Source organism: Rhinolophus hipposideros, assembly GCF_964194185.1.
Source record: "Rhinolophus hipposideros genome assembly, chromosome: 10".
NCBI lineage: Eukaryota > Metazoa > Chordata > Mammalia > Chiroptera > Rhinolophidae > Rhinolophus > Rhinolophus hipposideros.
Window position 1 is genome coordinate 14894703 of NC_138056.1, and position 26506 is coordinate 14921208.

Genomic DNA, 26506 nt, shown 5'->3' on the forward strand with positions numbered 1-26506 from the left:
AATGCACAAGAGGGCAACTGGGAGTAGCATCTGCTCAGACCTCCATCCCCTGCGCCAGATTACAAGCTTCTCTGACATAAAAAATGGGTTCCACTCATCACTCATTTTATGGATGTATATACGTATGTATGTAGGCAGGCATTCATTCCTTCATTCGTATTACCTGGAACGATATAAAAATCTGCAGAATGAAGTGGGAGAGTTATGACGGCCGTTACCCTTGGGCTGCTATGTACTGCTGCACAGGCTGTGCACTGCAACACTCCTGTGATCGAAGTAACACCCCTTGGCTCTGCTCTACGTTGTCATTTATTAGTAGTGATTCTTCTTCCCTTCTCTCTCCCGCTCACTTTTATGTAATATGTATAGAACAAGATGCTGGGAATATAAATGGTAAGTGAGACAAATGAAGGAGGGTACATTCTCGAAGAGGTACATAAAAGAAACAGGTAAATTTAAAATTTTAAAGGTAATCTTAGATGGTGGCACATGCTATAAGGGCAATGAGACACGGTGAAGCAGGTGAGTGATGGGGACCTACTGTGATTGCGTGGTCTGGGACAACTGTCTAAGGTGGCCTTTCAGCGGTGAAGGCCTGAGGGGAAGATCATTCCAGGTAGAGGGAACATGTGCCAAGGGCCCAAGGTGGAAACAAGTTCAGTGGATAAAAGAACTGGGAAGGTGGCTGTGGTATGGCTGCCATGGAGGGAATGAGAGGAGAGGGCCAGGCCAGAGAATGCAGGCCTTTGCTGGCTATGGTGACTTTTTATTCTGGATTTTATTCTAAGCGACAGGGAAAGCCATGTTTCATAATCTCTGATCAGCTTTTTCCAAGCTCTCTTGGACTGCGGAGGTGATCTGGAGGAGGTACAGTTAAGAGCTGGGGGAACAGTTAGGAGGGAAGACGACAGTTTCAGTGAGAGACAACAGTGGCTTGGGTTAGGGTTAGGTGGGGTATTAGGGTAGTTGGTGACAGCTGAGTTGAAGAGGCACAGAAGGGGCAAAATGGAATTGGGTCCTCTTACTGCTCTCCGTGTTAACTACAACAACAACATTTTCATGAGTACAAAGCACTTGTACAACCACTTTTCTCTCCTTGTGAAATGGACGGGGCACTAGTAATAGGACCATATTCAGCTGTGTAAAGCGAGGCTCAGCGAGGTGAAGAGTCTTCTGTAGTTCTCACGGCCTGAAGGAGACCCATAGGAACTCTCGGCCTGCCCCAGCACCCCCAGTGACACCTCCTCTTTCTGTAGGCATGGCTGGGGTCAGATGTCCTTCCCCACTCCAGGACTGTGGGAGCAGCCAGGCACAGTGGGCTTCTGTTTACTGCCTTGGGCTGCAAACACATCTTAGCAATTGGCAAAACGCAAGGAAGCTCCACATGCTTGGATTGGCAAATGCACGCTGTGCCCTTCTCTTAATATAAGGATATAAAACAATAATTTATTTATACTCAGAAACCAGAACACTTCCTTCTGCCAAGTCTTCTCGCAACCCCCTCCTTCAAGCCCCTTCCCACAGAAGGTTCCCACAATGCACAGGGATCCCTGGGGTGGAGATGAGGTGCTGAAGGGCAAAAGGAGAGCTGCCCTGAAAGCTTTAGAGTGGAGGGGCATGAGCCTTATTGAGAACCTACTGTATGCTAGTGTTACTTAACTACTTGTCATCTGATTGTCAAAATAATCCTGTGAAAAGGAGATAAGAAACACAGGCGACAGAGAGACCAGGGTTTGAATCCAGGCTCTGTCCCTTATCAGCTGGTGACTTGGGAGAGTTCCTTATCTACAGAGTGGAGATATCAATAGTTGCTACCTCTTCAGAGCTGGCATGTAGAGTCCACGAAGTCACACAGCATATATATACATAACATAGTAAATACTCAATAAACACTAACTAGCATCATGAGACTGGGATTGCCATCATCCCTGTTTAATGATGGGGAAACAGAGGCCCAGGGAGGCTACAAAAATTGCCCAAAGCCACCCAGCTAGGAGTTGGCAGAGCCACTGGCAGGTCTGTGGAGCTCTGAAGCTAGGGTCTGAAGATTGTCACCAAGCGTTAAATCCATATGAGAGTTCCACCCTTCACCTCAAATTCACCCAGTGCTGCAAAATGCCTACTGTGTGTTAGGCCCTGTGCTAAGGGGCTGGGCACTTCCATGAAGATGAGTCAGACACTGAGCCACCTTTCCAGACCTCATGGCCTAATGGGGGCAGACAGATAACAATGGCTCCCCTAATGCAGGTGCTGTTACCAGGCGCTCCCAGGGCTTGAAGAGACAACGTTGAAGCCTTCCTGGTGTGTGTGTGTGGTGGGTGGGGGGTGCTGGGAAGACTTCTGGGAGAAGAGTCTGCCTGGTGGATGGGAGAAGGGCATTCCTGGCACAGGGTCCACCTAGGCAAAGGCCAAGAGGGCTGGAGCACTGGAGTGTTTGGGGATATGCAGGGGTTGCTTCCCAGAGTCTGGGCATGGTTGGGAGTGTGGGGGCAGGGCCTGGTGTGCTGACACAGCCATAGCGTGCCCTTGGCACCATCTTCCAGGTGGACACTAGCATCGCAGCTACTGTCCTGCCTGTGCCAAACCCCTCCCCCGGCCCCTAATGTTGAAAGCACACAGTACTTTCCACTCCATCAAAAGCATCCTGGCACTTTGAGTCCCAATGGGAAACTGAGGCAGCAGATGATTCATGGTGGGTATAAAGACCCATTGTGGGGTGCAAGGGGAACAAACACGGGCTTTGGAACTGAGGATTTCAGGGACTGGAATTCTTAGTGCATGAAGCCAAGCTTTCTGGGTCTCAGGTGCCCATCTGTAAGATGGGCCACCTCACAGAGATTGCCAGGAGTCTGGTATGCAGGTCACTCATCTTGCACCCAGAAGTTGCTGAAAGTGTTGGTTTTCTTTCTCTCTTCCCCAGGTCAGAGTGAGGGTGGGGCAAAGAGGGACCCTGTTGAGTGGGGGAGGGGAAGCCCTGGTTCAGCCTCCCGGGTCCCCAGGGACAGGAGATCTGCCTCTGGGGGCCCCTTTGCCCCAAGTGGAGGGCTGCACCCAGCCACGCAGGGGTTAACCCGCTTGGGGCATAGGAGGGCAGCGCAGCATAAAGCGGCCGGCCTGGACTCGTAGGCGGGTGCTCGCTTCCCCCGCCGCCCCTGCTCCCCGGAGCGCAGCCCCGCCCCCGCTGGAGCCCCCAGTCCCCTTTAGTATATGGACAAGGGCGCTCAGGGCCTCTGGTGCCCTGGCCCTCAGCTCTTCCACGGAGCAATTACATAATGATACCTCTGTGCGCGGCGCGGGGCCGCCGTCAGTATTATTGCAATCCGCCTCGGCAGCGACCCGTGAGTATTAATAAAAACGATCCCTCAAAGTGCCAGGCGGGGCTTTATTTATGTAGATTTGGTTTGGGGCACCTCTAAGGGAATAGTAAACAAACACCACCTGCCCCCTCTCCTGGAAAAGAGGGAGGGAGCCAGCACCCCGTCGCAGCCCCTCAGCTCAGAGCCCTTCCCCCTCCCCACCTGAGTCAGCAGTCTGATCCCGGGAACGCAAACAGAAATACTCCAGAGCCAAACGCTGTGGGGTCCAGGCCCATCTCTTCCACCTCCATGATGGAGGTGGCAAAGGGAGACTAGTTACTCTTACCTGTAGAATGAACCAAATAATACCATTTTAAATGAGAGAATCTAGGAATCTGATTTGCAAGCTCTAAAACAATGGTTCTCAAACTTTAGTTCCTATCAGAATCTCCTAGACAGTTTGTTGAAATGGCAGGCTGCTGCTCCAGCCACTCCCTCCCTCCAAAGTTTCTGATTCTGGAGTCTAAGGTAGGAATGAAAATGTGCATTTCTAACATGTTCCCTGTAACCACACTGAGAACCACTGCTCCAAAGTGGTTTTATGAATTAGAATCTGTTGGCACAGGTGACAGCCTGTTCTTTGAGAGTTTCTGGACTCAGCCTGAGGCTCTTGTTTGGCTTACAAGTGTCAGCTGTGCCCATAAGGAATAGTCTGTTTTATCCTGAGTTGTGGAAGCTGTCCCCTTCACACCAACACAGAGAAATGGGTGTCTTGAGCCTAGGAAACAAGGCCCCCAGATAACCCCGACTCTCTCAGCTGGTGGAGGATGGCTTTCCTACAGACAGCCACCCGGCACCCCCTCACCCCAGCTCTATCCCCACTCACTCTCATTTCCACATGTTCATTCAGTCATTGAGTCCATGAACATTTATTGAACACTTACTGTGAACGAGGCCCTGATCTCAGGACTTACATTTAACCCTGCAAGCTACCCTGTGAGTCATCGTGATTTTCCTCTTTCCATTTGACAGATTAAAAAACTGAGGCTCAGGCAAGTTTCTCAGCTTCTCTAAGGCCACAGAGCTAGTTATCCAGGACTAGGGCCTTGACCCTAAATCCAGGATGGTCTAAATACCAAGTCCTGCTCTCACCTGTCCCCTGGAGCCTTGCCCCATTGGAAGCAGGAAATGGCTGCTTTGGTCTGCTGGCACCTGAGCTGTCACATGTTTCCTTTGGGAAAGGTTGAATCTCATCATTTCCACCTCATCCTGATCTCTCTCTCCCAGGTGAGGAGCTGCTTGATATTCTGTGGTCCTGGAGCAGCAGCAGTGAGCAGTGAGCAGTGAGCAGCGAGATGATTCACCGGAATGAGCGTGGCCATGGGGAATGGGGTGGAGAGAAGGCGATCTGGGTAGTGTGGGGGAGGCCTGCCTCAGCGCTCCTGTGCTCCTAGCTGCTTCTCTCAGTTCTCAAAGCTATGCTCAAGCTGGGACCACTAGGGGTAGAGAGGAAAGCTCCAGAGGTTTCTTACCAGGGAAGGCAGTTCTAAAGGGAAGTGAGGGGAAGTAGAAGGGGAACCAGCAGGAGTTATGAAAGCCCAGCCCCTCTGCCTCACTCCTCCACAGTGACCCTTTCATCTTTGGCTCAAATGGTACTCCTTATGGCAGCTTCAACCACCCTGGCCTGACAACTGTCATGCCAGAGCTACCTTTTACAGTTTACAAAGCACCAGCATCTCCCAAGGTCCTCTCCCTTCCTCCTCCTTCTGGGCTGCTTACTAATATCAGCAACAATAATTTCTATGTGCCTGCTCCTTGCTTTATGTGCATTCTCTCTGTAAAACTCCCACTAAGCCGTAGGAGATAAGCTCTACTATTATCACCATTTTAGACCAGGAAACTGAGGCTTAGAGAAATGAAAGCACTGACCCACAGTCCCATAACTTGGATTTGAACTCAGGTGCATCAGCTCCAAACCCTTGGGATCAACCACAAGGGCCTCTGACAACATCTTCTTCTTCTACTTCCTCTCTGTGCCCCCCATCCTCAGGATGTGGGTCACTGCTGAGACCTACCCCAGGTCCTGGCCCCAAGACTAGGGCCAACGCCCCTCCCCATAGGCTCTCTCTTGCACCTCCCAGATGCCAAAACTAGGCCCACTGCTGGCACCTTTGAGGTCCAACTGCATTTGCATTCTTCCCAGGGGAATTCACAATCCATAAGGGATTTCTGGCCACAGACACTGGCATTCCTTGTGTCCATGTCACCTTCCAGTGCCCACCTGCACAGGCACACATAGGCACACTAACTCACACCAGGTCACTAAGGAGGTGAGGCCGCCCCTTCTGAGGGGAACCAGGGCAGATGGAAGCCTAGCAGCTCCCACGCTCCTGTGGGAGGCTGGGGGGGAGTGACCCTCTCCCAGCTGGCCTTCTTGGCTCCATTCCCCCCTCCTGGGATTCTAAGGGAAACATTTCACAATAATGAGAATCATAATAATAATGACAATAACTGGAATCAGCCATTCCAGTTTGCAAACCTTTTTCATCTAATCTGCTCATTTGACTCTCGCAAGCTCTGAGAAGCAGGTGTCTTTATAGTGCCATGTTTCAGGTGCATTAGGGGGTGACATAGCTAGTTAGAAGCAGAGCCAGGGTCATGACCCCCTTCTCAAACCCTCTCAGTTAAATCCCTTCTCCTGCATTCTAAGGAACGCCTCGTTGTTACCATAGGCCAAGCACCTATTCTTGTCTAGATTTTGGGGTGCATTTTATGAATGTTGGTTTTAATCCTCACAATAGCCCAGCGAGGTGAACTTTTTAATGCTCAATGTAAAGATGAGGTAACTCAGAAAGGTTAACAGCAGAAGAACAGTCTAAGGAATGTTCCTGAAGTAGATGCGCATCACTTTAGAAACATGTATAGGAAGGAAGAGTACAAGAGCTTCTAATGGGCTCTTGAGGGAAAGTGGAGGCTGGGGGAGGGTAATGGATATTGTCTCTTCCTTCTACTCTGCCCCTCCCCACGGACTGCCTGTTATTATGAGCTGTTTCTTCTGCTGCTATCTGTGTGTGCCCAAGGCCACAGTCACCAAAATGCTGGACCTGGATTTGAACCTGGGCAGTCTGGCTCCAGAGCCTGCTTGACGAACCTTTAAGAAACGACTGCAGAAAGAACTCAGACCTAGTGTCAAAATACCCACCTAGCTAGATGCCTGGGGCACCACTCACCTCTCTCTGCCCCATTTTCTTGTTCTGTGAAATATAGCATGTCAGCCACCTACCTCTTCCCTCCTGCCACCCCCAATGCATGACCGTTAGACAAGATGAAGAGATGCAGGCAGTTTTCTAGGGAGGGTGCCGGGGGTGGGAGTTGGGTTGAGCACATGACTGGTCACAGGAGGTTGAAATGAGTCCAGAATCTGAGGGGAGAGGTGTTGTTTATTGGAGCCTGGTTCGTCTAGGCTGAAAGGCTCCCAGAGAGCTCCAGAACTCCCCAACCCCATTCTTACCCGCCTTTTCCCCAATCTGACAACTGTGCCTCCCCCACCTCCACACGTCCAGGAGCCCCAGATAAGATCTTAGTCAGTGACAGTGCAATTTACAGCATCCCTGAGGCTGTGTGGAGGATGAAGGGTGTGTGTGTGTGTGTGTGTCAGTATCATGTTATTTGGCAAAGTCACGCCTAGTAGGGGGAGAGAAGGAGGGTAGGCCTGGGCTGGAAGCCAGGAGGCTAAATGAAATCAAACAATGACAGCCATCTGTAAAATGGGATTGATCACCCCGACCTTATAGGTGGTTGTGAGAATCAAATGAGTTCACAATACCTGTAACTCCTTGAGCACAAGGTGCTTGGCATCTAGTGGAGGGAGCTCGGCAGGTGACCATTGGAATTGTGTTACTACACACTTGAGTACCAGCCAAGCAGTCCCTTCCATTTTAGACACTGGCCGAGGACCCGCGGACTACACCAAAGGTATTTAAGACATTGTGGTTTGCCAAACTATGGGAGTGTCGATAGTCTCACAAAAGGGGCGGGCTTCAGAACTTGTCAAGAAAGTCTTCCTGGGCAGCCCCGAGTTTTGATTCCCAAGCGCCGTCTCCCAGGGCGTGAGCGCGCCCCCCGCCGGCGGTCTCTAGCAAAGCCTCAGCAGGGGAGCCCGGAGCCCGGTCCCCCCCAACCCCTCTCCCGCCCGCCCCGGCGGCCACCCTCGGGGGCGAGGCAGCCCGGCGCGTGGGAGGGGACGGCGCGCCATTGGCTTCTGCGCGGCACCGAGAGGAGGGACCAGCGCGGGACGCCAGACTCGGGCATACTCCGGCCGCGCTGGGTGCCGCGCGCAGTCCAGCCTGGCCCTGGCCTGTCCTGCCCGGCGCGGGCGGCGCAATGTGAGCGCCGGAGGTTCCCCAGCTCGCCAGCTCCGCGCCGCCGGCGCCAGCATGCGCTAGCAACGTAAGTTCTGCTCCCCGCCGCCGCCTCGGAACCTCGCACTTTCCCCTCCCGCCGCCGGCCGGCCGGTGCCTGCGCAGCGCAGCCCAGAGGCGCCCCTGCGGCCTCAGGGACCGCTGGGGACAGTGAGGACCCCGTGCGCACAAGCTGGGCACTCCAGGATCTCTTGGCACCGGCGGATTCGGCCGGGACCCCACGGGTCCCCTCCCCGGCTCTCCAAGGCGCCGTTCCGAAGCCCTTGTGTTCCTCCCTTCGCGTTCTCCGCTCGCTGCCCTTCCCTCTGACTCGGTTTCCCTCTCCCGGGCATTGTCTCTCCGCCGTCTCCTCCCGCTTGGACTGTTTATTTTGCTTTCAGCCTCCTCCTCCTGGGCTCGCGCGCTCTCTGCTTCGGAGCAGGAGAAACGGAGCGAAAAGCAGTTTCTTCTTCGCTGGGGTCTGACTCCGTCGCTGCGCTCGGTTCTCTGTCCCCTCCCCCTCCATCTGTGCCACCGCTCCCCCCCTCCGCCATTGTTCCCCTGTCCGGGGAGTACACTGCACAAACTTGCGAGTCCCCTCCTCCCCTTTAAGCCCCCGCTGGGCCGCGGACCGAGGTGGCGGAGTTCCCGCAGCCCACAAGTCTGGAACGACCTTCTGGTTCAGGGGGCCGTGGGGGCGGGGGTGCTGGGCTAGAAGACCCGGGGGCGCCCAACAGCCCGGAGCTCCCCGCCCAGGGTCTTAGAAAGTGGCTGAGTGGCTGAATGTGGGAGATAAAGGAGACATATTGGAGCGGGGAGAAGCAAGGCTGGAGAGACCCTAGTCTCCAGGCTGGTTGGGGGGGGGGGAGCAGGCTGAAATGGAAGCCGCGCCTAAGCCCCAATTGTTGGGGGCGGGGTAGGGGAAGCACAGGTGGAGACTGACGCCCCCCACTCTCCCCTAAGTCGCGCGCGCGGCAGGAAGCGGGCGGTGTGGGGCAATTGGCCTGGCGCAGGGTGGGCTGGGGCTCCCGCCTGTGGGCAAAGTGCTCGCAGCCACCCTGGGGGGTCTGGAGAGGAACCTCCAAACGCCGCGCCCAGCAGGTTCTGGCGCTCGCTTTGCGTCTCCTCGCACCATCCTCCACGCGCCCACGCGGTCCCCGGCTGCCGCCGCCGCCTTGCGGCGGGAGGGGAGCGGCTTTCTCCGCGGGAACGTTGGGGGCGGGGGCCAGAAGCGGGGCGGAGGCCGAAAACCCGGAGGTTCATCCTAAGCCAAGGCCGCTCCGCACTTCCTGGTTGATTTCCTTCAGACAAACTTTTCCTGGTGGGGCGGTCCCGCGGGATGAAGGCCCCTGGGCTGCAGGGATGCCCACCTCCGTCCCTTGCGGCCTCTCTTCCTGCAGCCCGCAAATCCCTGGGACACCGGAGGTGGGGTGGAGAGGAGGGGGCACTGACCATTCCTTAGCCGAAGCTCCACACTCAGCTCAAGAGGAAAGCTTTTTCTTGGGTTGTTAGGAAATAAGGTACTGTCTCTTCTCCATGTCTCTGTTATCCCATCTGAAAAATGAGCGGTCTGGTCTTTGAGGCCCCCTCTGGCCCCAATATCCTGGGAGCCAGCTGCCCTGGCTTCACCTTTCCCGGCCATATGCTGTCATTTTAATCAGCCCTTCCAAGTTTGGAGTAGAGGACTGAGGCCCGACACTCTTCACCCATCTGACTGTGAACACCTGGGTCCATTGCTCAAGCTTCTCCTCTGTAGGGCCCTGCCTCCAGGCCACCCCCGCCTCCAGCTTCTCCAATCCCACACTCAGCTGCCTCCCCTCCCCCAAGATCGTATGTTAGACCCATGTCCTCTGCTGGAGAAAGAGTCTGCCCTTCTGGGGGGCGGAGGGGGAGTGCAGTTATATTCCACACAGCCCTGTGCTGTCCTTTACTTGCCCTCATTGAACAAAATGTGAGCTCTCCACCGAAAATGATGTCGTGAGTGAAGTGCCTGCCCCCACAGTTCCAGGCACTGGGAGACAGCTGTGAACAAAATAAAGATTCCCTCATGGAGCTGCCACTTAAAGGGAGGGAGGGGGAATAACTAACAAAATCAATAAGCAAATTATGTAGTGTATTGGGAGGTAAAGGGGAAAAGCTGAGTGTCAAGACCAGGGGTGAGATTGCCATTTTAAAAAGGAGAGTCAGGGAGGCCTCCCTGAGGAGGTAGGGGGATAGTTTCAGGAAGTAAAGATCCTGCAGAGAATAACTTGTGCAAAGGCCCTGAGGCTGGAATGTGCCTGCTGTATTTGAGGAAAGGGAAAGAGCCAGTGCAACGAGGGTGGAGTGAGGCCATGGGGAAGAGATAGGAGGCAAGACTGGCTGAGAAGGGATGGAGCCTCCCCATTTCACAGATGAGTGTTGCCCAGAAACAGCACGTAAGTCATCCCAGAACATGTAGTCCAGGAGACGCAGCTGCAAAGCAGGGTACCTAATGTTCTGACTCCTGGCCCACAATACTTTCCCTTCACCCTGTATCTCAACCATTCATTCACAGCACTGGTTGTGTCCCTCCCAGGGCCAGTCCTGACCAAGTACCAGGGACGTGGAGGGGAGCCACCCAGGCTTAGTAACCCAAGGGGCTCCACGTCTCTGTAGTCCGTTGCCAGCCGCCTCCCCAGGTTCTCCCTTCCCACGGTGTTGTTAGTGCCCTTGGGGCGGCATCCTCCTCCTGACCCAGAGTGACCCTTGTTCTCTCTCTTCCCATTTCCTTCCCATGGTCACCCCCTTGTAAGCACCCCACTCTATATGTTGCCGGGAAGAGGACCTGTTCTGAAGCTGGTATGGTCAAGGGGGAAACTGAGGCAAAGAATTGACTCTCCTAGTATGAGAATAACAACAGCAACATTATTGAGCATTCACTATGAAACGGGTACTTTTCTAGGTGTTTTTTTATGCATCTTCTCATTGGTGGGAAGTAGGTGTCATTATTATACCCATTTAACAGATGAGGAAACCGAGGCTGAGAAAGGTAGTATCGCTGGCCCAAGGTCATGCAGCTAACAAATGGTAGAGCCAGAATTAAACACAGGCCTTTTGAGTTGTGACCTCTTTTAAACACTAAGCCAGAGCCCCAAACCCTGGAAGAGATGGTCAGTCCTGGATTGTGGTTCTGGCTCATCAGCGTCCTGGGAAAGGTACAGGGACCCTTCTGCCTGCCTCCCCCAACCCACCCAGAAGGCAGATCACCACTTGGCTTCTGAAGAAGTTGCCTCAAAATGGTAGTGCCTCCCTTCAAGGAAACTCCCTTCTTTCTCTCCTCTCCTCCCCCTCTGAGTTCCTGAGCAGCTACAGGGGTGGGGGGAGGTGGGAGAGGAGAGGGATGTGTCCACTGCCTTCTCAGAAGAGCGCTGGCAGCATGAGATCCGGAAGCAAGGCTGTCCTAATGACCTTGGCCCCCAGGGACTACAGAAGCACCAGCTGCCTTTGAGGGCCCTGACATGGTCACTGGGCCAAGGGAGAGGCTGGCCCACTCCTGGCCTGAAAAGGACAGGAATTCTCCATGTGCTCTGCTCTTTGTGAGTGACACTGGGAACAGGGAAAACCCTCTCAGTGACTCCTGAGTGGTGACAATGGCTGCCCCCGCCCCTTACACACAGCAGCAGTTTCAGAGCCCTGGCTGAGGCCCCCAGGGGTGTCCCCTCCTGGCACTCTGCCCTGCGCTACCTTCCCCAGTCTCCAACACAGCAGGCAATGTTTATTTTTTGTCCCTGACACGTTGGAGATACTTGTTTGTGATGAAAGTTTGGGCTTTCCTCTGCCTTTCTGGAAATTAGGTGCCTTTGAAAGACGAGAACTAGTAGAGAGAAAGAATATGTGTGTTCCCTATCAGCTGGAGGTAGGGCCTTTTGGGCAGCTAGAGTGTGGGGTAGTGGACCACACAGTGTGGAAGCTAAATCAGGAATGTCGTAGCCTGGACCACACTCCCATTTCTTCAGATGAAGAAACTGAGTCCCAGTCCTGCCCTGGCTACCTGTGATGGCAGAATCTGCCGGTGACCTCAGCTGGCCTCTCAGCTCAGTGACTCAGGGCTCCCCGACCAGTCAGCCTTCCAGCTGCAGGGCAAACCCTCAGCTGCCAGCTCTCAGGTTCCTGGAGGTTTGTGAAAATGTGATGTGGTATCCCTTTCTTGACTACAGAGCTTTGTTGCAGGATTTGCATTGCGCTCCCTCCTTTCCCTGCCAGTTCTACTCTGTCTTCCTTGCCTTTTGTGGCAGCGTGGACACTGAGCCCTTGGTGATGGTGGGAGGTGAGGGTGGGACGTGACAGAGATGGATGAGCCACTGGCTCACCGGCTACTTGGGAGACAAGGCTGACTAAGGCTGGCCTGGCCTTTAGAATAATTACCCTCTCCAGGGACACACTGCCTGCAAGCCCTGCTGCGTGGCAGCCTGGCCTCGGCTTCCTCCCTTAGCCTGTGGGCCCTGAGACCTCCATCCCCAAAAACCCGTACCCAGAGGCTGCTGTGGTAATGTTGGTAACGCAGCGGTGTCCCTCAAGCCTCCTTTGTGTCCTGTGATTTCCTCATTTAGCTCTCACAACCTAGTAGTCAGGTATTCCCCCCCATTTGTAATGAAGGAATGGACAGGGTCGTCTGCCCAAAGGCACAGGGCGAGTAATGCACAGCCACGATGCCAACACGGGTCCCTTTACCCCAAGATTCATTCTGCCTGAGGGCCCAGGTGGTGGGTTCTGAGATGGGGGGTCTTTAGACCCCATCTTGCCCAAGGGGGTGATGGGTTGCCCCAGGAAAGGACCACAGGGGTGGATGGTGTAGGCTCTGGGTGCCTTGTTGGAGCCCTCCCTGCCTTCCCTTCTTCCTGGCCTGGGACCTGAGTGTCTCACTGACCCCCACCCCCTGGTGTTGCCCTGTCCCAAACTCCATTTCCAGCTATTTTGCACAAATGTGATAACAGAACAATGGGTCTCCCTGCAGATTTTCCCAGGTCCTGCTGGAGTCATAGGCTTTAATCCAGGGACGGCTGGACCCCAGGGCGGAGCTCAGATGCTGGAGATCCACCAGGGACTTTCAGGGGGAGATGCAGGGGGGAAGATGGCTTAGAGCTTAATTGTTTTGGGAGGTCAGGCTCACCAAACAATCCCCCCCACTGCTATCCCTCCCACACACACAGCCCCCCACACACACCCCAGCTCCTCTCAGGATGTCCAGTTAAAGCATAATTTGGTTTGAATGTCAGCTCTGCCACTTTCCAAGCGACACTTGAATAAGTCACTTTGACCTTTGTTTCCTCATCGATAAAGTGGGGGTGATAATATGGCCAACCTCGTGGGGTTGTGGTGGGGTTACAGGGCATTCCTGGTCTTAGAAGTAATTGTCCCCCACCTCCAGCCCCGGGGAGGGGGGAAGCGACTGGGGGCAGTTCTCCTTACCAGATTGGGGGGAGGGCAGGTATGCTGCTCCTCCTGCAGAGGGTCTTGTTTGAAAAGGAAGTGGTTCTTGGCTGCCATACAGCGGCAGTGACTGTCCCCTGAATCATAGGCTCAGCAGCTGGTGGCTGTTCTGGGTCCCAGGCCCCTTCCTCTCCTTCCCCTTCCCCTGCTAGTCAGGTTGCATGACAGGGACAGCTCTGCAGTCCACCCGTTTCTATGGAAACCAGGCTTCCTGGGAAGTCTTCAAGGGGTTGAGAGAGGTCCTTTAGGATGGGCGTGAGAATGATACCCCAGCCCCATCTGCACAGCTTCCAGAACAGAGCCTGCAGCCGCCCCATCACCTTCCTAATTGCTGTCCTTCTGAGGCACATACCAGGTGCCTTTTCTCAGTATGCCTCCTCACAACACTGTGAGCAGTAGTGTGGTTTCACAGAGGAGGAAATAGAGGCTCCGAGAGGTTAAGAAAGAAACTTTCCTGAGGTCACCGCATAATTAAGAAAAAAGCATTGGGGTTTGAGCCCACGTTTCCCAATCGTTAAATATACACCCCCCACCCCACTCTGTCCTCAGCCTCTGACACTTTCTCCCCTGATGAGCCTCTCCCTTCCTGCCTGGTTCTGTTTCCGGGGGCTTTGCTTGGCCCCTGGCCAGTCCTGGCCGCTCTGTCTTGCGGCCACTGGGAGCTCTTTGGGGGTGTTCTTTCCCAGCCTCTGATGCCACAGCACCTGAGGGGGGACGAGGCTCAAGGGGTCAGACCTTGGCCGGCAGGGGGCCTCTGGGAACCTTCTCCCAACTCTAATTGGTCACATAGTTGTTGAGCTCAGGTGCCAGGACTGTCCCAGGCCCTGCAGAGGGAAACCTGGGTCCTTGGTGCTCACCTTGCAGAGCTGGCCTCGGCTCTATAAGGTGGTGGAGGCGAAGCCTCACCCAGCCCTCTGACCCCAGCATGCCTGGGCACCGCATGTGCCAGGCCTTTTTTTGAGAGTTTGCAACCTTTCTTAGCCGCCCATGAACCACTTGCCCAAGGCCACCTGGGCAGTAGGGGGAGCCCAAATTCTAACCCAGCCCTGCCTGAGTGCAAAAGCCCTTTCCTGCTCTCCTCTGCCACCAACCAGCTCACGTGTGGCCTGGGCAGACCCTGCCCACTCTGGGCCTGTTTTCTGCCCTGTCTAGTGTGTGTGTGGAGCAGAGCCTCCCCCCTGGGCCTTGCCAAATTGAACTGAGTGTGGTCCTGAGTGATCTGGGGGGATAGGGAGACCTGCTTCCCTTGCTCGACTGTCACTCATTCACCTGTGCTGAGAAAGTGCCTACTGTACCCCCAGGCCCAGGAGGGAGACGCAGATGGGCACTCCCAGCCTTGCCTTCATATTACTGGGTCTCAGGGAGGCCAACTGCCCGTGACATGCCTAGGAGTATGGGCTGGGAGTGGCAGTGGCCACCTACTCTGAACCCCCTGAGTCCAGAGGAGGGAGGGCACTGCTCTGGGAAGACCCTTGGGCAGAGGGGCCATGCAAAGAACAAGGACCATCCAGGTGGAGGCAGCGGAGGGCAGGGAGAGCCTTCCTGGCTGGGCAGTGATTCAGAAGCAGAAACTGTTAAAAGGACAGTGACTTGCCAGCTTTGTTGGGAATTGAGGTCAGAGAAGCTGGCCAGGGGCGGACTGCAGAGGGGCATGAACTCAGAGTCCGGCGGGGCTGCAAGCTACATTCTCCTTTCTTGCGTGGCAGGCCCTCCCAAGGAAATATGTAGGTGGGGGGCGGGGAAGCCCTGCTCTCTACACCTTCCCCTAGCCTCAGGAAGCCTGGCACCTGAGGAAGCCCTGGGGCCCTTCACATGGCAGCTGGGTCTGGGAAAGGAAGCGTGACAGCCCTGCCAGGCAGGCTTTTTCCATTGTGCATGGCTGAATGAAGAAAAGGAAGTGGAAGGAGCTTGGGCTAGGCCTGTCCCCCGGGCAGGGCACTTGGCCGCAGGCACTGCCCGCACTCCCTCTCTTTATCTTCTAGCACATCTGCAAAGTGGGCGTTCTCAGTATCCCCCTTTCACAGGGGCAGAAACAGAGGCTGGGAGAGATACGGTGACTTGCCTAAAGCCCCTGCAGTAGGTAAGAGGGCAGAATCAGGATTCGAAACCAGATCTTGCACCAAGGCCAGTGTGCAGCCACATACAGGGAGGGGAGTGAAGGGAGATGCCCTCTGTCTTCTTGGGTTAAAATGGGACCAGGCCTAAAAGAAACATGTAGAGTGGCCTTGAAGGGGAAGACAGTTCAAGGGCAGACCTGAGGGGTATGTGTGTGGGGTTTGCCTTCGGGGTGGGATGTGTTGAGGTCCTGGGGGATATAGGAGGATTGCAGCTGCCCACCTCCCCTCCCCGGGCTGGGCCCAGTCCTGCAGGTGAGGAGGGGATAGGACTCAGTGCTCAAGCAGTTAACTGTGCAGAGGCAGTTGCAGGGAATCCACTCCCTGGATGGCAAGTTCAAGATCTTATTGTCCCCGGGAGGCTCCAGGGCCCTTTGTTGGTGGTGAGCTCGCTGCTGGGGCTGGGCTTTGGGGTGGCCAGAGTGGGTCCCACCAGCCCGGGTACCTGATGGCAGTACCTGTGGATAAAGCTTGTCCCTTCCACGAGGGGTGCCAATGTCCAATGGAGTCCCTTTCTGTACTCAGCCCCAGTAGGTTGGCACTGCCACACCACAGCCCTTGCTTATGGTTCAGGCCTTTGGTGGGTGCAGAGGGGAGCTTTGTGTGTTGGTGGGAAGGGGTTGTTCAGCAGAGGGAGACAGCTGACCCTGTGAGCTGGGGTCATGGACATAGCCCAGACCTGGTGGGCTGTGGCCTGCGTGTCAGCCTTATGCCATGGGACTGAGATCTGGGGGCTCGGCCCAGTGGGGTGGAGACGTTGGGCCCCTCTCCTGAGGCCCCCTGGCCTCTACCCCAGACCTACTGCTGCATGGGGGAACTGGGGGAGGGTGAGCGTGCCCATCTAACAGCATGTTTCAGAGGCCGGGCACTGTCCCACACGCTTCATGGAAATCACATCTTGTATTCTCACATCCCCACGAGGTAGGATGTTTTATTTCCCCAACTACAGATGGGGAGACAGGCACGGAGAGATGAAGTGACACGCCACAGGCACACAGCTAGGAAGTCGTCGGCCTGGGATTTGCACTCAGAGTATGACATCAGCAGTTAAGCACTTAACCATTAGGTCTTACGGCTTTAGCAGTTAGCTGGCACTTTATAAAACGTTTCCTGCCCGTTATTTTGTTTCCTTTTCAGCAGCCCTAGGGGAAGAGTAAGGGTTTCCATTTGTTTGCATGTCACAGATGAGAACACTGGGGTTCAGAGAAGCTACTTGCTCTGATTGATGACTGACAGATCAGCTCCCCCTCTGCACCCAGGCTGTGAGGTACTAAAGGGCAGGGGCCCTGTTCCACCATCCCATACCTGGCTCACAGCACATCCTCACTAAATGTATTTTCTTCATTTAAATATGCAGTGGCTGCACATTTAAATGAAGAAAACATGCTCTGACCAAGTTTCTTTTTTGCCCCAAGATCACTAGGAGGTGGGAATTTTTGGTTCCATTTCACAGATGGGGAAAACTGAGGCTCAGAGCAGTGAGGTGATTTGTCTAAGTCACACAGCCAGTAAGGACTGGATCAGGCAGTATGGCTGGCCTGGGTGAGGGTTAAAAGCACAAGGGGACCTACTGGAAGGAGACTGACCATACCTGGTACCAGCCAGGATGTGGAGGAGCTGGCACACTCGTGCATTGTGGGTAAACGGGTCACCACGGTGGAAAACAGTCTGGCACTTTCTCCTAGAGTGAACTGTAGCTTTACCATATAACTCAGTATCATCCCATTCCTGGGTATTTACCTTAGAGAAATGAAAATTTATGGTCTCACAAAAGTCTGTACACGGATCTTTATAGCATCTCTATTCATGATCATCAAACTCGGGAATCAACCCAGTTGTCCCTCAGTGAGCGACTGGGTAATGACACTGGTACATCTGTCCATCTGTCCCATGGAATCCTACTCTGCGGTGAAGAGGAGTGTACTGTGGTGGGCACACAGCTTGGAGGAATGGCAAAGGCAGTTTGCTGAAAGAAGGAAGCTGATCTCAAAAGGTTCTAGGCGATGTGATTGCATTAATACACTATGACACGTTTGAAAAAGACAGAAAACTATAGTGACAGACAACAGACCAGCGGTTGCCAGGGGTTAGAGGTGAGGGGTGGCTGTGACTGGACAGAGTGAGGGTGATGCAACTGCCCTCTTCCAAGTTGGAGGTGGTGGTTACACGAATCTATACATGTACTAAAATCCATGTAACTACAACCAAAAATGTCAATTTTGTTGTATGTAATTTAAAACTACAAGGCCAGAGGGGAGGACGGAAGAGGAAGGGCAAGGGCCAGGCCACCAGGTGCTTCCTTTGCGGAGGGATGGGTGAGGGGGCCAGCTCTTCACTGTTCTCAACAATGGCTTTTGGGGCCACCTGGCAGCAACAGGGATGCCAGGCTGATTAGACATTCCGTCTGGATTCATAAGGAGATGGTGGCAAGTGGCTGAAGTGTTGTGACAGCACCTCGGTCCCCAAGGAGCAGTGTGGTTAAACCCTGGCTGCCTGGGTGGAGGTGGCACGCAGTGGGGTGTGGGAGCTACCGTTATTCAGTCCATTTCTGTGAAACCTCATTGAACTTGGTTTCCTCATCATTCTGTGAAATGGGTGTAAATAGCACCCATCTTGCAGGGCAGAGAGGCTGGGATGAGAGGAGCCCAGTGCCACCCCAGACCAGCTTCCAGAAGCCTTTGCCTCATGGCGGTTTACACTCCCGTCTCTTCTGCTTAGGTTTTGTGCTGACAGGTGGTGAGATCGAGCACGCGACACAGCTCTGCGTCTTGATTGCCCTCCACAGTACCTGGCACACAGTAGGTGCTTAAGACCCGGCCCAAGATGGGGCGGTGGCGGGTCGTGGGTGGGGGGAGAGGCTGGAGGTGGGCGCTGGTGACAGGGAGGGACAGGCGTGGACGGCCAGAAGTCCCGCCCACACCCCTGGCATGCCTTCCTTCCACTCAGCTGGGTCACTGGGCCAGACCCCTTCCCTTCCTCCAGTCCTGGCAGGTTTGAAGGAATTTGTCTCAGGGATATGAGGGAGGGGGAGAGACAGGACTTGCTGGGCAGCAGGAATTATGTGGACAAAAGTTCAGTGGGGAGCCTGGACCCAAGAGCTCAGGAACCCCTGGCCCAGGCCTGGGCACGTTCTTCCCTCTTCTAAACCTCATTTACCCCCATCCCCCGGAACCTTTGGGTGTGGTCTCACTCCAAATGCATATCCCAAAAGGAAGCTGAGACCAGAAAAGGGCATTGACTTCCCCTTTTTCATCACACAGCAGGGTGGTTAGGCAGTGGGAACTGAGCCCGGGTCCTCAGATTTGCTGTCCTGTTATCCACCCAAGGCTTAGGGGGAGGCCTCAGCCTGGGCTGGGGCCTGGTACCCTCTGAGGTCTGGAAGCTGGGCAGGATATATGGCCTGAGGCTGGTGTTTCTCTGCAGCCCTTCTGCAGAGGCCGGGTGCCAGGACAAGATGGCGGCCAAGCAGCCCCCACCTCTTATGAAAAAGCACAGCCAGACCGACCTTGTGAGCCGCCTGAAGACCCGCAAGATCCTGGGTGTGGGTGGTGAGGACGACGATGGGGAGGTACACCGCTCCAAGGTAGGCCTCAGAAGGGGCCCTGAGCCAGCCACACCCGGGGGTCCACCTCTGAGCACCAGTTTGGGGAGGCAGGTCTGGGCCCCCATTTGGGGAGGGAGGAGCTGAGACCCATATAGCTGCAGGAGCCCTAGGACTTAGTTCCTTTTCTAGAAACTTAATGGAGATGTTAGGGGAATAATAACAAAAATGGAAACAGATTATTACAATTAATTGCATGCTTATTATGTGCCTATTATTGCACCAGCTGCTTTATAAGCATTATTTAATCTTGCTAGCCCTGGGAGATGCAGATAAAGTTATTAACCCATTTTATAGATGAGGAAACCGAGGCTCTAAGGGAGGAGGTGACTTGCCTAAGGCCACACCAGTAAGTGGGAAAGGCAGGCTTCAAGCCCACATCTAGCAGAGCCCTGAGCTTTCATTTTCAGCCACCATATTTTCCTCTTCCCATACGCTCTGGTGTCAGCAGGCAGTGACGGAGTGGCCTCAGGGTGGCACTCCCAGCCTGGGTGGCCCTTTGGCTAAACGGGTACCCAGGTGGATCCCTGGGCATGCTAGGGGGCTTGGGGGGTGGTAAGTGGGCCAGGCATATTGAGCACTGCCTCAGCCTGGTTGCATGTGACCCCTCTGTGTCCACAGATCAGCCAGGTCTTGGGCAATGAAATCAAGTTTGCTGTTCGGGAGCCTTTGGGGCTGAGGTGAGCATTTATGTGTCAGTGTTGGTTGGGGACAGCGTTATGGGGAGGGGCTGTGTAAGACCCCGCCTCCTCAGCCTTGCCCCTGTGCTCTTGCCCTTGATTCCATCCCATCTCATTCCCTGCCCACAAACCAGCCATCTCTGGACATCTTGGCTGAAGATGTCCCCTGGGGCCTGGGGGTGGCAGCAAGGGACCTGGCCGTGACCTTCCTCTTGATGTCTCCCCAGGGTCTGGCAGTTTGTTTCTGCTGTGCTCTTCTCCGGCATTGCCATCATGGTGAGCCCCCAGTCCACCCTTGGGGAACCCTCGGCCTCTGTGGGGCTCCTCCCCTGCCCTCCCCACATGCCATGATGCAAGGCCCCTTCTGTGAAGGCCCCCTGGCTGCTTACCCTCATCCCACCCATGCCTGCCTGGCCTGGAGCCTCCTAGATCCCATGTGCATAGTTCTGCCTCCTTGCCCCGGAGAACCCTGCCCCTTCTGTCCTGGCATGGGGGTGGGGAGTGAGGGCAATCAAGTTCCTGACCCTGGACCGCCCCAGGGACGCTGCCCCTGCTCCTGGGGGAAGAAGATGTCCAGGGGAAATTGCAACAGCCTTCCGCCCGCTGTCCACAGGCCCTTGCCTTCCCTGACCAGCTCTATGACGCGGTTTTTGATGGAGCGCAGGTGACCAGCAAGACCCCCATCCGCCTCTATGGTGGGGCCATCCTCAGTGAGTATTGCTGGGCAGACTCTGGGGGAGGTGATGGTCAGCTAGGGGCACATGGGGAGCCTTCCTTTGTGCAGGGGCTCCGCTTCCCAGAACGCTCTCCCTTCAGCCTTCGTTCTGTCTCTGCTGGGTGTATGCTGCCATCTTGTGGCCACTGGTAGAATGCACCCAGTGGATTGGGGCTCCGTCTTCGCCATCATCTGGAATGAGCACGTACGTACCCAGCGCTTCCTGGTGAAGAGCAGCACCTGGGCATTGGGATACAGAGATGAATGAGGCCCAGGTTCTGCCCTCCAGGGCCTCACAGCTTAGAGGAGGCGGCAAAATCAACATGGTGTCTGCAAACCCTTCATGCCCTTGGGCCTCTCATTTGAACCACTGTTTCCTCTCCAATCTCAGTCACGTACAGTGCTTGTTAGGAAGCTGAATTACAGTTCTAAAACCCTAGCCCAGATGGTGTCTCTCTCTTTGTCCAAAGCACTCCATGGTTCTCGGTCGTCTGCAGAATAACGTCCCGGCTCTTCCACCTGGCATTTAGGGTCATCTGTGGGGTGGATCCAGCCTGCCTTCCCAAACCTCCCTCCTCCACATCCGTCCACACCTCATGAAGCCCCATCCCCAGTTTCAGATGGCCTCTGTGCCTTTGCACACACTTTCGCCAGTCTTGTGCCAATTGCATTTCTACTCAACCTTCAAGGGCCAGCTCCAATACCTCTAGTGGTGGAGATTGGGACGGCTTTAAGCTATTCACCCACACAGTGGGAGAGCTAGAGTTATGGGGTTAGGTTTGTTGAAATAAAGTGAGTACATATCTGGTGTTCAGAGCCAGCAGACACTGGGTAAGCTGGGTCTGGGAGAGTGGTTCTTCCACTGAAAATATGGTCTACCTTTACCCCCTTGGGGAATTTCCTTAGAGTGATTCCTTAATGGGCTCAGATTTTCTATCTTTAAGGAGTCCATTTTGGAAAGGAAACGTGATTATAGGACCAGGTAACCCATTAACTCACCAACTCCCATTAACCTAGAATCATAACTGAACCTGATAGGGGCACGGAACCTAGAGCTCAGTTTTCCCATTTTATGGATGAAAAGACTGAGTCCCAGTGAGGGGATCGACTTGCCCCGTGTCCCATAATGAATAGGAAATTGCATGAACAGGAATGAGCTTATGGCTGAAGCAGCAGAGTTGAACCTGGCGGGAACAAGACGGGACATATGGATGAGTTTTAATCTGAGGAGCGTGCATGGGGGCAAGAGGTGTGGAAGTCCAGGATCCTGACTCCCTTGCTAGGTAGGGCCACAGGGAGGAGGAACAGACCCCTTGCCCCTGCCCTGAGAGGTGGGTGGGTCAGGCTGTCCCATTCTTCGTCCCCACCCAGGCATCTCCCTGATCATGTGGAATGCTCTCTACACGGCTGAGAAGGTTATCATCCGATGGACTCTGCTCACGGAAGCCTGCTACTTCGGGGTCCAGTTCTTGGGTGAGTCCTAAGGTGGGCAGTGACGGAGGGAGGCTGAAGGCGGGTTGCAGGCAGGGCAGCTTTGTCCCCATCTTCCAGCTCTTGCCACTTGGGTTTCCAGGAAGCGATGGAACCTGTCTGAGGGGGAGGGACTCATGTGGCTGTGTTTACCTGTGCTCCTGCACACCTGTGCTCACAACACCTACCCGTACCTTCCTGAATGCACACCCGTGCATTTCCGCAGCCTACCCCCCACGTGTACCTGCAGCCTCCCACACCCCAGCACAAGTGTGATAGCACACACTGGTTTTGCCCACAGGCCCCGGTCCTTGTCACATGTGGGGCCTCAGAACAGATATGTCTGTGGGGTCAGACAGCTGGCAGGACCCCCGGCTCAGGGCAGAGCGGGGAGGCGGTCCGCCCAGGACTCCCGGATCAGCATGCCACCCTGTGGTGGGGGTGAGGACACATGCCTCCTCTGACCTTTGTCCCCTCCCGGCCTTTCTCCCACAGTGGTCACTGCCACACTCGCCGAGACGGGCCTCATGACCCTGGGGATCCTGCTGCTCCTGGCCAGCCGCCTCCTTTTTGTCGCCATCAGTGTTTACTACTATTACCAAGTCGGCCGAAAACCCAAGAAAGTTTAGCTGCCTGCCGGGCCGGGGGCCCTCTGGGGCAGGGAGGCCCTGGGCCTGTTTCTCTTTGGTTCTTGGAAGGCGGGAAGGACCCTGCCTTGCCCCAGGCAGACGGGTGGCCACCTTCCTTTCCTCCTGGGCACTCCCCAAATGCTGTGATCTTCTGAGGTTTCAGGTCTGGAGAGGGACGGGGCCTCTGCACCGCTGTTCTTTGCCCCACGTAGTGACGCCTCCTTTTCTTTGGCCTCTTGGCCTCCGGATGCCCTGGATAGACACTGCCTGAAGACCCTGCATCATGGGGTTTTGGGCTGAGGGGCGGCTCCTGCCCTTTCCATTGGGAGACTCTTTTCTCGAGAGAGGCTGCGGGCTGCCCCTTTGTCCTCCCCTGACACCCCCAGCCAGTTTAGTTCCCAAGCAGCTGAATTTGACATCTGTCTATCCCTGGAAAACCCAAGGACTTGACCCTGTGCCCCTACGCCTTGTTGTGAGTTCTCCCTACGTGTGGGGACCTCCACCCCCAAACACACACCTGCTCTCTCCACAGCCCAGCTGCAGCTGCCAGGCAGGGCTGGCTGTATTGGAGCTGGCACTTCCCTTTCAGCCTTCCTGTGAGGTGGGCTACACGTAGCAGAGCCCTGTCCTGGCCACCTTGGCTCTTGGGGTCTCACTCAAGGCTGTTCTGCCTCTACCCCGACTCCTGGAAGCCCCTAGGAATCCCCTTCTCCCAACTGGCCTGGGTCCAGAGACTGCCAGCGGCCTCACCCACAGGCTAGCCCTGACAGGTGGACACACAGTAACCTTAGGTGGAAGCTACCTAGAAGTGATGGGGTTTGGGGCTGATGAAAGAAAAGCGGTGGCATTTCTTTGTCCCTTGGCATGTTCTCCAGGGTCTGTTGTTCACCGGGCTTAGCCCCCTCACCACCTCCCCCGACTCCCCAGGGTGTTGCCTTCTGAACCTCCAGCCTGGGCTGCCCCCAAGGCCTGGTGGGGTAGGACTGGGTCCCCTTCAAACTCAGCAGGGGAAATAAATAGGACTGTTTCAGCAGGCTACCTCCTCTCATTACCACCCCCAGATGCCCTGGAGAAGGCCGACAACTGGCTCCTTTAGAGCTGAAGACCCCGTGCAGGCCCACAAGCTTGGGGGCCCCTGTTAGTCCTTCCTCCCAACACGCTCCTTCCCTCCAGGACACAAGTGTGCACACCAGGGATGTCAGCCCGTGTTCTGGAAACACGTGGAGAGAAGCAGTCTTGCTTCCTGTTGTAAAAGAGTATTTTTAAGGGGTGAGATGGTCTTTAGGTACAGCCCAGCTCTGGCTACTGCCATGTGGGCCTGTGTCTGGGAACCTGACCCTGCCCACAAGGGGCCACACACTGCCCTCCCCTGTGCCCAGCTGTCCCTGCAGCCACATGTCTAGTGCCCAGCCAAGTGGTGGCACCCCCACTGGTACACAGCAGAGGAGAGGCCCAGCGGGTCCGGTGTCTAAGGCTGTGCTGCCAGTAACCGTGGCTGAGCGGAAAGGAACCTGGACGCCAGGGAGGGCCTGCTCTTTCCTGGCATTGGTGTCTTGCCACTGGAGGTCGTGCCTGTTCTCAGGGAGAGCGCTGGGCAGGTTGGGAGCCCACCGCTGCCTTTGGGAGGGAGTGTTGGTGGTTGGTGGGCAGTTCTACAGGCTGAGGCCACGTCCTCTAACAGGTGATGGGTAGTTTGGCCTGTCACTGCTGGGCGTGGCTGGTAGATGCCCTGGAAGCTGAGGTATGAGGTCTGCCGGCAGGCTCTGTGTTGGGCATCTGCTGGGGCTAAGCCAGCCAAGTTTCCTCTCTTAGCCTGGGGGTAGGAGGGGGGAGCACTGCCTTGTTCCATGGGGTGTCATGAGGGCCCACTGGGATGGCGCTGCCCAGGCTCTGACACAGGAGCGTTCCTGAAATTCTGTGCTGTTTGGTTAAACATCGCTCTGAGGCCCGGAGGGAGGGAGTGCCTGGCAGACAAGACATCCAGCCTGGGGCGTGGAATAGGGAGGATGGTAAAGCAAAGGAGGAGTCCTAGTTGGGGAGGACTCAGTGACAAAGGGGAGAGGGCCAAAGGAACCCACACATCCAGTGAGGAAGGCTCGGTGTGGGCCCAGCTCCCATCCTAAAGGTTTGGGAAGACCCAGAATGTCCCTTCCCCATTCCCCCTCGCCGTTAGAACCCAGCATCCTCTTGCCTAGCTCCTGCCCCAGCCCCAGCCCAGCCCCAAATCAAGACCAGTTTTCTTCACGGTCACTATTTATTCTTCGTTCCTTTTTCTTTTTGTAAGAAATGGTCACAAAAACCAGTGCAAAACCATCAGTGTGGGTGTCCTGTTTTATATTACAAAAACTCTTGATATATAATATAAAAAGGGGGGCTCACAGGAAATAAACATGATAAATTAGCTCTGCTATCTACTGCAAGGAACATTTACATTTTTCAAAATAGACTTTCAACATAGGGCGCAAAGGGGACGGGAAGAGGGGGCTTCTGTGGAGACGGGGTGCTGGGGCCTCGGCTAGTTTGAGGGATCCTGTCTGGGCCCCTTAGGCATGGATAGGGGGGACCAGAGAGGCCGAGGAGGGGCCCCAACCTCTAAGATGTATGTCCTCCCAGAGGCAGTAGTTTTTCGAGCGGGAGGGAATGGTGCATGAGTCGTGTAAGGTCTTCCCTGGCCCTTGCCCTGTTTTGGGGTCAGGTGAAGTCTCTAAAGAGGCATTCCTAACCTCCTCCTACCCCAGCAGCCAACAACTGCCACCAGCACCTAGTTATGGGCCAGCCCGGCCAGCTCTGGAGCCTGAGAGAGGCTCCTTAGTTTGGGGTGGAGCTTTCTTTTCCCACACGCCTTGAATGAACATAGGCAACCTTGAAAATAGCTACCAGCCTGGACTAATGCTACAGAGAGCAGACCTCTGGCCTGCTTTCCCTTTTCAGCCTGAGCATGGGGTCAGTGGCTGGGAAGGTCAGCAGGGGCAGGCCGGGCTCCTTGGCACCTTTCTGGAAAGCCCTTGGTGGTGACAGTCTCCCATCCACCCATGAACCCACCTCACCCAGGTGGTCCTCGGTGACCTTGAACTCCTGTGGGGCCCAGGAGGGGTGGGATGGAAAGAGACTGAAGGAGCAGGGTGGTGCCAGATGCCAGGCTCTTCTTACTTTCAAGGCCCCAGCTTCTCGGGGGCAGTGAGTAGGAGACCACATGGGGCCCAGAAGCTGGGGTTGCCCCTGGACTGCAGCCACACAGCTGCCCAATTTGACCTTAAGTTGCGCCTAAACAGCCTGGGTTTTTTGTTTGTTTTTTGGTCAATCTCAGCCCATCCAGTTGCCTCTTCCAGGAAGCTGGAGGTAAGCGTGTGGGTGGGTGTAGAGGGGCAGGCCCCAGGCCCTTCTCATGCTGGGCTGGGATACCAGCTGTGGGGCCCCCAGGATCCCAGGAATGCCTAGTCACTAGGGAGCTCGTGGCATCCTGGAGTTGCCAGGGCAGGCTATTAACGGACAATTTGGAAAGCCTCAGTTTGGAGACCTGGAGAGAGGGCCAGGACAGGTGGGGACAGCAGGAGAGTGGCAGGGGGAAAGGGAGCGACGGGAAGAGGATCTAACCAACTCTTTACAGCAGGCACAGAGCCCTGACTGCATCTCAGAAGGGGGCAGGTGGTAAACTAAGGGAGCGCTGGGCTGCAGCTTTGTCTCTCCCAGTGGCTAGAAAGCATGAGGGGAGGCTGGAAGCTGGCACAGGGTCTGAGACAGAATGGACTTGTCCCAGACCCTGAAGAGAGTGGAGACAGGAAAGGAGGGCAGGCATCGCGCTGATCCCCCCATTCCCATGCCTGTGGCAGACATCCCTAATCAAGCTTAAGGTATCCAGCAGACGTTACTAATACAGATTACATTGCCCTCGCCCACTGAGCCCAGACCAAACCTCAGATCCTTGGTACAGCCTCTGGCAGCCACTCCGGACTGATTGGGGTTGAAGCATCTTGCAATCCAGTTGCCGATACTGGTCTAGCACTTGAGGTCTGTGTATGAGGAGCTGATTTGTGGGTGCTGCAGTGGGTGTCCGTGAGTTTGTGGGAAAACCTCTCCCTGCCCAAGCCTGGAGGGAGCACTCAGAAATGTGCTATGGACAGTGAAGGGACAGGAAACCATGTCACCGCAG

General features: G+C 55.3%; 1 protein-coding gene across 1 annotated transcript; it reads left to right on the forward strand.

Moving 5' to 3' along the window:
* The first annotated feature begins 7379 nt into the window (after positions 1-7379).
* TP53I11 (tumor protein p53 inducible protein 11) lies at positions 7380-24766 on the forward strand. Its single transcript, XM_081061962.1, has 8 exons — positions 7380-7745; positions 17980-18059; positions 18685-18844; positions 19484-19542; positions 19770-19818; positions 20156-20252; positions 21629-21730; positions 22223-24766. The coding sequence occupies exons 3-8, from the start codon at positions 18716-18718 to the stop codon at positions 22354-22356; spliced, it is 570 nt and encodes a 189-aa protein (XP_080918088.1). The 5' UTR covers positions 7380-7745; positions 17980-18059; positions 18685-18715; the 3' UTR covers positions 22357-24766.
* The last annotated feature ends 1740 nt before the right edge of the window (positions 24767-26506 follow it).

What these genes read in the sequence shown, in the direction of transcription:
- TP53I11 (XM_081061962.1), top strand. Translation starts at nt 18,716, where the DNA reads ATGGCGGCCAAGCAGCCCCCACCTCTTATGAAAAAGCACAGCCAGACC. An exon ending in GGGAGGTACACCGCTCCAAG is followed by an intron (nt 18,845 to 19,483) that starts GTAGGCCTCAGA and finishes CTGTGTCCACAG; the next exon opens with ATCAGCCAGGTCTTGGGCAA. An exon ending in CTTCGGGGTCCAGTTCTTGG is followed by an intron (nt 21,731 to 22,222) that starts GTGAGTCCTAAG and finishes TTTCTCCCACAG; the next exon opens with TGGTCACTGCCACACTCGCC.